This window comes from Dinoponera quadriceps, unplaced genomic scaffold (assembly GCF_001313825.1).
Source record: "Dinoponera quadriceps isolate SergipeBrazil2010 unplaced genomic scaffold, ASM131382v1 scaffold657, whole genome shotgun sequence".
NCBI lineage: Eukaryota > Metazoa > Arthropoda > Insecta > Hymenoptera > Formicidae > Dinoponera > Dinoponera quadriceps.
The window spans coordinates 155763-165369 of record NW_014554751.1 but is presented as its reverse complement, the minus strand read 5'-3'; the positions used below and the strand labels follow the sequence as shown (position 1 = coordinate 165369).

Below are 9607 nucleotides of genomic sequence, written 5' to 3'. Positions count from 1 at the left end.
GAAGGATAGAAGATGGACGGTTATTGACTCTATAAGAAAGTATGAGAGAAGATCTGTTTAATAATCGTGAATGCACAAGCGTAGTGACAAAATGTAAACAGATTTATTAAAGGAACTGAGTAATTGATAATTAATAAGAAAAATAAATATTTGTATTATCGTGACAGAGTCCTCATATTATACGAACAGATGGTAAACATAAGCTTACAAATTTACATTATTAGTTTTCATTATAGCGTCTGCTCAATCGTATTGGTTTAGACCATGATGGAAGGACAAATGTTACGCATGCGCTTTACAACAAATTGAACAGTGATAAAGACAGACGAACATTGCCCGCACCGTAGTTGCGGTTTCGCTCCGAACTCCATTAGCCATATAATAGTGTTACATATATGATACAATTTTTTCATGGAACAGAACTAACCTAAAATAATACTGTCACATGTTGTCTCACTATAAATAAAAGGAAAAACAAGATTACGTTTTGCCATTTATTGCGTGTACCAACAATGGAAGAATTAATTAATAAAAATCAAGAAAATACTTTAAGCCACTATTTAAATAACCTAAGAATATTAAAGCAAAATGGCACTTTGGATATCGATGAAAATTGTACCCAGCACTCTTTGAAATGGCGAAATACTTTGGAATATTATGTTTTAGAAACGTATGTCGGACATTACAGCGAAGAGGTAAAAAATTAAATACGGTAATTATTTAGTTTAGCTACACCAGCACAAATATCGATGAAATTACGCTTATTCGACGCGTTTTTGCACGAAACGAAAGAATCTGGCAGAAAAAAGTGTTGCTCTGTTCCGCGAATCGTCAAAGTTGACGACTTGATAGATTAGGAAACTTATCATAACGATGAAATGTTGTTGTTATGGGCATGTTTCGTGATATTAAATCATGGTATTAAATAAATATGAGTACTAACTAAATCTTCGCCTTACTAAAGTGTGTGCGATAAGTTAGTTACTAATTACTTACTATATTAAAATGTAAAAACAGTGAAAATTAGCAAAGGTCCTTATACAAGGTATGTTGTTAATTAATAATTTACTTATTTAAAATATTGTTATCTGAATTTATAATTACCATTATTTTTTATATTAGTTTCTATTTAGATATACCTTGTGTAGGGATCTATGCTAATCTTCACTGTTTCAATTTTAGTATAAGATAGACTCATCACACATACTTTAGTAAGATGAAATATTTCAATTTCAAGAACAAAATAAAAACTAAATATATAATATTTAAATATAAATTAGGTAATTATTTAATTTAGCTACATCAGCACAAATATCGATGAAATTATAATAATGTATAGTCTTAACAGTAATTATTTATATTTTTTATAAATTTTTATATATTTTTATATATTTTTTTATAAATATTTATTACTAGATATTTTTATATAATATTTTACAAATAATACTCATTATTAAAATATATATTAGGAAAACATTAAAATTAAGTAGTAAAGAAATCATTTGGCATATTTTTCTATCACATAGTGTAGATTAAAGACGCTGGCACTCTTGGTAGAGTCAAGAAAAAGTACATTAGGATTTACTTCCAAGGAACTTGATATGATTTTATTATTTCTAAAATACAATCTTTGTGAGAAGATGGAATATATACCCTTTATTAAAAAAGTAAGAAAAAAATATCTCTTACTCAAACAAACGAGAAAAAAATAACTCTTATTAAAAAATTTAAATTTAATTCTATTTTTATTTTTTATAGGCCTTAAAACGATTAAGGGATAGCTTAGCTGTGATGCGAAGACGATGGACACAACAAGAAAAAATGAGAAATCATCACAAAAAACAAAATATTACTTCTGAAGCATGTGAAAATGCTTTATTTTATCAAATGTCTGAACAAATTGAATGTAATATAAAGGATTATACTACATTTTTTATAAATCTACGTGAAATTTGTGTGAACAATCTGTATCCAGATGCAACATACCATCGTAGACGTTCCAGCTTACAGATACTTTTGCTTATGCAAGAATTCCTTTACAATGAATTTAAAGATATTGAATGGAGGAAGGAACAAGTAGAAACAATATTCCAATGTTTACTACTAGACACGTACGAACCCAACAAAGAAATGGCATATCAATTGTTAAAATATGTGAATCCAATACTTTTAAACTTACATTCAAAGTCACAAGTTCAACTAATAATTAAAGTTGCACTTGAATTAGGCAACAGTATACGACCTATTGACAGTATTACAGCTGCATACATGTTAAAAATATCTATGCTATCTCCTGTTATAAAAAACGTTCTCTGTGACTATTATAATATAGATGATAATGTTACAGAGGCAATGATATTACAGCTAGTCTTGCTATTGTACAGAAAATTACAAGTGTGTAGATACGTAATATTATTATTATTATTTTAACATTATTGAAATTATATGTTTACAATGTTTGTGTAAAATGTGTGTAGAATATATTGCTTTATTTCTTTTCAGGAGGCATTAGCTTTAGCAAAACAGAACATTGGAATGGTAATTGTTAAGTGTTCCCTGTATGGATACCTGTTTTGCATAAGAAGTTTGCTTTCCGACTATAACTTAAGGTATAAAAGATAACTTGTTAAGCTATTAATTTTTGTAAAATTCTAATGTATTGCTTTACTTTTAGGGATGCGGGAATGGACAAATTATGGCAAGATACTGTGGCAAATATTATTTTATTATGCTTCGAATTAAATCACACCGTTTCTGTAGTAATAAATAATTCCTCGCCAGAAGGCCATTTACCAATGGACTTGGAAACATTAAATTTCGACAATGATACATCATTTCCCGGAAAAGAGATTATAACACCGCAGATGGTGTTACTTTGTTCTTGGCGTACGGTCAAAGAAGTTAGTCACTTGTTCGGTTTATTCGCCACCAAAGCGTCAATACAAACGAATGAATTTAAGAATGGACTGCTCACGGAGGAACAAGTAAGATAATCCATATGTATATGTGAGATACACCTTCATGATTTAATCGTGATATTTTATCGATTGTGTGTTAACAGTTTGAACAAATAATGAGACATCTTGTCTCATTATTATGCGAAACGAAGCACAGAGGTGCGTTTGAGCAAGTGTATGTGGGTTTCCATCAACTATGTACGCGCTTATGGCAATTGGCAAATAGAACTTTAAATATACTTCCTATACGATGCTTGCACGACACATTAATAGGCATCACAGGATTAATGCCAGGATATTCCAAATTATGCGCGACAAGAAGAAGCGCGGGTGTTCCGTTTTTGATACAGGTACTAAAAAATGAAGGATAAAATCGTATTGCATAAAAAAAAATTTGGCAAGTTATTATCTTATTTTTACTTTTGAAATTTATAGGCAGTACTGTCCTCGGCACTAAAGAACGGTGACTATCCCAAGAAACATTTCTTTCACTCAGTTATGAAAATCTTGTTACAATTTACAAAGCTTGAAGATACTGTTAATTTATGGCAAAAAATAAAATGCATAATGTACGAAAACTCAATATTTTCCTGCTATAAGCATTTAATGGAGCCGAGAATGGAGAACGAATACTATGATCGGGAAGTTAAACCTGATGTTACCGAGATAAAGATTCATTCCATGAATATCCTTAGAGCCTTATTTAGACACTCTCAGCTTGGTGACATAGTTAAGAATTACATCGCGGATGGTTTAGTAGTGGCATTTAAAAATTACGATGGTAGAACGTGGGCGGTAAGTTGCTATATTATTCTCGTATAAAAGCTACAGATATCCTAATTAATATATATTTAACTCTGTTCACGCAAAGAATAATTTTAAAATATAAACTTCGACCAATAATTTTTAATCGGAATACAGGAACGTAACGCAGCCACGTTGTTATTTAGTGCGCTTATAGTTCGAATATTTGGTGTTCAAAGAACTAAGGATCACATTAATCTGACGACGTGCAACACGATGACAGGGAGATTATTTTTCGAAAGGTATCCCAGTCTCCTGCCTTTTATCCTGGAGGAATTGCGAACTTTCATATCGACCAATGATACTATGATCAAGTCGAACGTGCAAGCTATTTTGTTGTTACTGTCACGATTATACATTAATAATTTCCATGAAACTGATAACGCTTGGAAGGTGTTTATGAACTATTCAATCTTGAAATTTATTTTAATTCTCTCTCAGAAACAGAATAACGTGACGACGTGTGTGTTTCCAGACAGATGAATTGCGTAATTTGGTATCACAATGCGCTAAAAGTCCCGTACATCAAACACGCGAGCTCGCAGCTAGAGCATTGGTACCGTTATTAACTGAAAGTACAGTCTATGGTACTTTGACAAATTTGCTTCAATTGGTTTTACAAACAATTCAAGATGTTCGAGATTTTCGAGCCTCGGCGAACCAAATTCACGGCTACCTGCTGCAGGCAAGTGTGACAAAATTTGCCAATTACTACATTGATTTAAGCATTAAGATAGCTACAAAAACTATATGTAAAAATAATAATTAAAAATTGAGTACAGAAAGTTATATCATTAAGACTATTTAAGATATTAAAAAATGAAATATGACCTGTATTCATTCAGTCATTAAAAATTAATTCCTAATTTGTTAATTTTGTAGATACTTAAAATCTTATGGAAATTCCCGTCCGACAAAGAACTACTTAAACCTTATGAAGTCATAGATCTCTTAACTATATTGCAATGTATATTAAATTACTTGAAGAGAAGACCCGATGGGTTCAATCGTTTTCCGATAGCTACCATATACGTCGATATCCTTCATGAATTATATAGAGCAGAGAAAGACATGTGAGATAATTTTTTCATCATAACTATGAGTTGTTTTTATCTATGAGTTAAGCATGAATGAGCAAATTTATCTAAACCATATTTTTATATGTCTTTAGAATCGATGATTGCAAAATGAAGGATATATTGCATACTCTTCAGCAGTGTTTAACAGAAAAGGATTTATCAAAGCCAGGGCAACCGTGGCCAGGCGAGCAGTTGTACAAAATATCCGTAATCAGACTCATGCTGTGCGTCGGAAAATATTCAAATTTCTTGCAAATAGTACATAATGGACAGAGTAAAATGTTCGAGATATATTCAAAACTCTTGATCACGCCGGAAGCCGAAATACAAAGCATTGCTTGGAGCACCGTTTCCGAAGTCTTAACAAGAGAACAAGAAAGTAAACAAAGAAATTTACTAGGCAATTACGCTATTCATGTAGCTGTCGATTTCACCAAAAATTTATACAAACATAATCCCGATGTGCAAGACGCACTTTTCGATTTCTTGTACAATTGCCTAATGAATGCGGATGAATGGTTTATCACTGATGCTTTTTATAAAAGACGTGAAATTTGCATCTTAGTGTTGCAGAAAATACATTCGCATAACGCGAACAATGTTTATTTGCAACGTGTTAATTATTTACGGTTGCTTGGGAAATGCATGGCAACACTGATTCACAAATTAACGGTTTGCTCATTTTTATACTTTTGTTTTTCTTTGCTCTGCGTAAATATATTTGTGTAATATATGTTGACGTTTATATTTTAAGGATAAAAAGCTCGAAATGGAATATAAAGAGGATATCTACAGAAAAGTCTGCGACAGCAATTGGATTGGTTCGTTGTGCAAAGATTTCAGATTGTCGGTTTTTGATATACTCTATGATCTTTTTAATGAAGGCGACATTAATGCCGAGCGATGCCGTATGCTTGTTAATTATTATAATTTAATAGAGTTTGATCAAAATAACAGTGCAATAATAAAAAGACTTTTTACAGAACCCGTGTTGGATTGGTGGACAATGATATTACAATTATTAGTCGATGATAATATGGATATACGACGCGAAGCATGCAAACTGATCTGCAATATTGAACCATCCAATGAATTGGAGTGTATAGAGAAAATGTTACCGGTATTCTTTCGGAAATTCAACGATATAATTGCTGACAAGTGTCCCGAAATAGCCATCAGTGCTTTCTTTTGCTGGAGTGTGTCGTTATTAGGAGATACAGATTACGAAATGGATGAAACTGATGTAAGCGTTATAGATGAGATAAGCTAGTAGATGTCACAAAACATATCTTATAAATATCTCAAGAAAAATTTCAAGTTTATATTTTCTAAAATAATATAATAGTCCTGCGAGGGGGAAAGTTAGATTGCAAAAATATTTTTATGTCAAAGACATTCTATAATTATTTTCATTATAAAGTTTTTTTTCAAAAAAACAGATGATGTTAAAACTGATAAAGCAAGATGCAATAGAAAAAATTAAAATTCCGTTATTAAAATTATGATATTAAAATTTACCACCAGGTCTTCAACAAATGCAGAAATTACGATGTCTTTGAGCCCGTAAGAATATCAGAAATGTGCTATGATTTGACAAAGTCAGTTGTACAACGGTATTCTATTGATAGCACACTACCACTGGATATTGTGAAATGGATAAATTACCGTTTAGATGTTAATTTTGCTACACTATCCTTCAAAGATATTGTACGCAGTTACATGAGCAACGTGCCGACAATCGAAAAAGAATTGGTTGAAATTTTAGATCCAACATACAGAGATAAGTTGCTACAAGTTTTGGCATGCCAAAAGTATGCGGCGTTGTAACGCCGAACTTCGTCACTTTGTTACATAATTGTACTTAATTGTATATATATTGTATATATATATACATATTATTATAATATTAATAAATATATAAACTTGACAATATATTCTCACAAAAGCATTAACTGTACCCGACGTTGATATCGTAAAAAATATATTGTAAGACAATTTCGCATGGACAGATTTCGAAAACAATACTGAAAGAAATATAAAATATACTTACCGATCCTTCCTTCGGCGGTATGAAAAAGTAGAACGCTGCGATTTAAGCTCCAACTGCCACAACGTGATGAAAACCGGAAATTTCAATTCGTCCTTTGGATGATTCATTTTGTGAGATACTTGCTTCTGACGGCCTTTTAACGATATCTTCCATGATACTATGCACGAAAATTTCTTCCGGCATTTCCGACGATATTTTACGCAACGCGTCGAAGACGCAAAAAGATAATCATTTGAACTTCAAACCACTATTACGTGACAATGATGCGATTCCTCACTCGGTAAGTTCTGCGACATGTCGCTTTCAATAATTTCCTTATGTTTTGCCACACATAATAAACACACGAAACTCACTTTCGACAAACTCGATGATTTCGAGCACGATACTTCTTCGACGTATCAGAAATGTAAGAGGAAACAATTTGAATTCTGAGCTGTATATGTAATGTATGCGTAATACTTCAGCAATCCCGCTTACTTCCTTCTCAAGATATGTTTCCGGCGACTACTTAACGAACACGCGAAACTCTCGGCATTCTTGGTCAATAATAATCTACACGCGAAACCGCACGAGGCGAGTTGACAACTCGAGAAATGCGGAACGGGTGCTCCAACACGTCGCGTCACGATTCGTTCATAACTGAATATGTGATCTGTTCTTTATAGCTGAACTGGTTGCACTAGTTCAACAAATTTACATACACATCGACACGTACGAAACATACGTAAAAGATTCTCACGGTGTGCATAAATTTCTTGAACTAGTGCAATCAGTTCAACTATAAAGAACAGAGGCCAATGAACACACATCACAGTAATTGAGTTTCGAAATATAGAAACTCTCGATACAACTGTCCAATTACAATATTGTTGACTCATTTCTCTTGAAACATCGTTCAAATAACGATCACATGACCGTGCCGCTCGCGGCAGCTTCGCATAGTTTCGCGGCAGTTCGAACTCTGGTCGTGTCCGCTCCGTACCCGTTGTATCTTTTCACCTGTCAAAAATGAATTCTGCGCGCAAATGAGTGTCGGTAGAGTCGGTTCGAGTGATGGATGATTGTTTTAGCGCATAAATCGGTCTATGCAAGTCAGATTATACGATACGCGTACCCAGTGTTCATCGCGTTGCCGTTGAAAAGATGGAGTAGTGCTAATGAAGTGCGGTATACGGTTGTTTCTTCTATTTGACGAAATAAGTGAGGTAAGTTTGTAGTTTTAGGCCTGTTTTCTGTTCTTGAACTAGAGCTACACAGAAACTTTGTTCTTTCTCTTCAACGCTATGTTGTATATGTCGCAGGGAAATGATGAAAATGGAGATTTGATCAAATCCCTAAGGCAGATGATCAATTCACGAAATCATCCTACCCGTGATTTGATCATCTACCTTAGGGATTTGATCAAATCTCCATTTTTATCATCTCCCTGCGACATATATTTGTCTCACTCTAAAGGTAAAAAGTGCAACCTAGTTCAGGAACAGAAAACTGGCCATTTATCTATTTTAGTGTACAACACTGCATCGAACTGAATCGTTGTTGCTATCGATAAGATTAGAAACTATCTTGCACGTAATTTCGTGATCAGCAATGACGTTCGAGATACGGCGATTCGAATTAGTAAACATAGACATTACCGACTGTTTCGATCATCGTATATAAACATCTAGACAGCCTATAATGTAGTATTAATGTTGTGATACATTATTAACCACTTTCGGGCAATATTCTTGTTGTGTTATACGGTAATTGTCCATATAACGTCAGTTTTGTATACATTCTAAAATGGCTGTCAATTTTTAACGATGTTGATATTGGGAATAACATTTAGTCCCTTAATATCGTACATGTCGTATGCTGTATGTATATGAAATATATTAGATATATGTTCCACGATTTATTATTCTCTCTCTCTCTTTCTCTCTCTCTCTCTCTCTCGTTAAAACGCCATTTCCACGTAACATCATCGAAACGCGCGCGCTTTTCGGTAGGTCGAAAAGTTTGGCGCATACGCCACGCGACGTCGCCACGGTCGCGAATCGAGTCGCGCCGATAGCGACCGAGCCAAGCCGAGCATGGCCGAGTGGGACCGACTCGCACGCGTATTTCGCGACGCGACGTGCTACAGTGCGAGTGGTGCTTGTATTTTTCTATTTCTCGCGCTTCCGCGTCGTGATCATCTGCTTTTTGTGCGCGTCGATGCTTGTTGTCCACGTCTAACGGGAGACGGTGCGTCGGGGCGCATCCCGCCGACTGCGAAAGTTCCGAAAAACGAGGCGTATACCCTCTCCGGTTCCCGCTGTCCGCCCTCTCGCCTGCCCGCTATACGGAGTACGGTGCCTGTCTGTGCGTGTACGACAGGAGGTAGGCATGGAGTGTGTTCAGTGCGGCCGTTTCAAATTGTCACGGGCCGTCACCTCAGCCCCGCTTGCAGCAAGGTGAGTGCGCCGTTCGTTATCTGTGAGATCGTGACATGGTGGCTCGAGCGATCGCGATTTGCCGAGAACTTTGCTCCGAACTGTTCCGCGGGGCAGCGAGAAAGAGAGAGCTTCATCTCGCTCTGTCCCATTCTCCCCTCCGGTCACCACTCAGTACCTGACCTACTTGCGCGAGCTGTCATTTTACGGTCGCGGGATTGTTTCGCCGGTCGACCAACCGACCGACCAACTGACAGACAAATCGACCGACCGGCCGGCCTTTAGACGTGTGTACGACCT

General features: G+C 35.2%; 2 protein-coding genes across 11 annotated transcripts in view; both read left to right on the top strand.

The window, feature by feature from the left end:
• The first annotated feature begins 359 nt into the window (after positions 1–359).
• LOC106741273 (thyroid adenoma-associated protein) lies at positions 360–6772 on the top strand. 6 transcript variants are annotated; one of them, XM_014613084.1, is made up of 15 exons: positions 360–695; positions 1527–1667; positions 1759–2394; positions 2503–2609; positions 2675–2984; positions 3062–3307; positions 3393–3752; positions 3879–4154; positions 4237–4446; positions 4644–4834; positions 4933–5219; positions 5406–5512; positions 5595–5748; positions 5824–6083; positions 6365–6772. In XM_014613084.1, exons 1-15 carry the CDS (start codon positions 513–515, stop codon positions 6665–6667), a joined length of 3771 nt encoding a protein of 1256 aa, XP_014468570.1. In that variant the 5' UTR covers positions 360–512; the 3' UTR covers positions 6668–6772. The 6 variants fall into 6 exon arrangements, with proteins under 6 accessions (XP_014468570.1, XP_014468567.1, XP_014468566.1 ...); XM_014613081.1 differs by having other exon boundaries at positions 4933–5512; positions 5595–5661; XM_014613080.1 differs by having other exon boundaries at positions 4933–5512.
• Positions 6773–9004: 2232 nt separating this feature from the next.
• The window catches only part of LOC106741261 (uncharacterized protein CG43867), a 68646-nt gene continuing 68043 nt past the window's right edge, over positions 9005–9607 (top strand). For all 5 annotated transcript variants that reach the window (XM_014613053.1, XM_014613050.1, XM_014613052.1 and 2 more), the window contains exon 1: positions 9005–9328. The gene's annotated coding sequence lies outside the window, so the exon portion shown is untranslated. The remainder of the gene's footprint in view (positions 9329–9607) is intronic.

Excerpts from the sequence above, each read along its gene's own strand:
- LOC106741273 (XM_014613080.1), top strand. The coding sequence starts at position 513 with ATGGAAGAATTAATTAATAAAAATCAAGAAAATACTTTAAGCCACTAT. Across the intron at positions 2,985-3,061 it reads GACTGCTCACGGAGGAACAA|TTTGAACAAATAATGAGACA; the intron begins GTAAGATAATCC and ends GTGTGTTAACAG. Across the intron at positions 4,835-4,932 it reads TATAGAGCAGAGAAAGACAT|AATCGATGATTGCAAAATGA; the intron begins GTGAGATAATTT and ends ATATGTCTTTAG.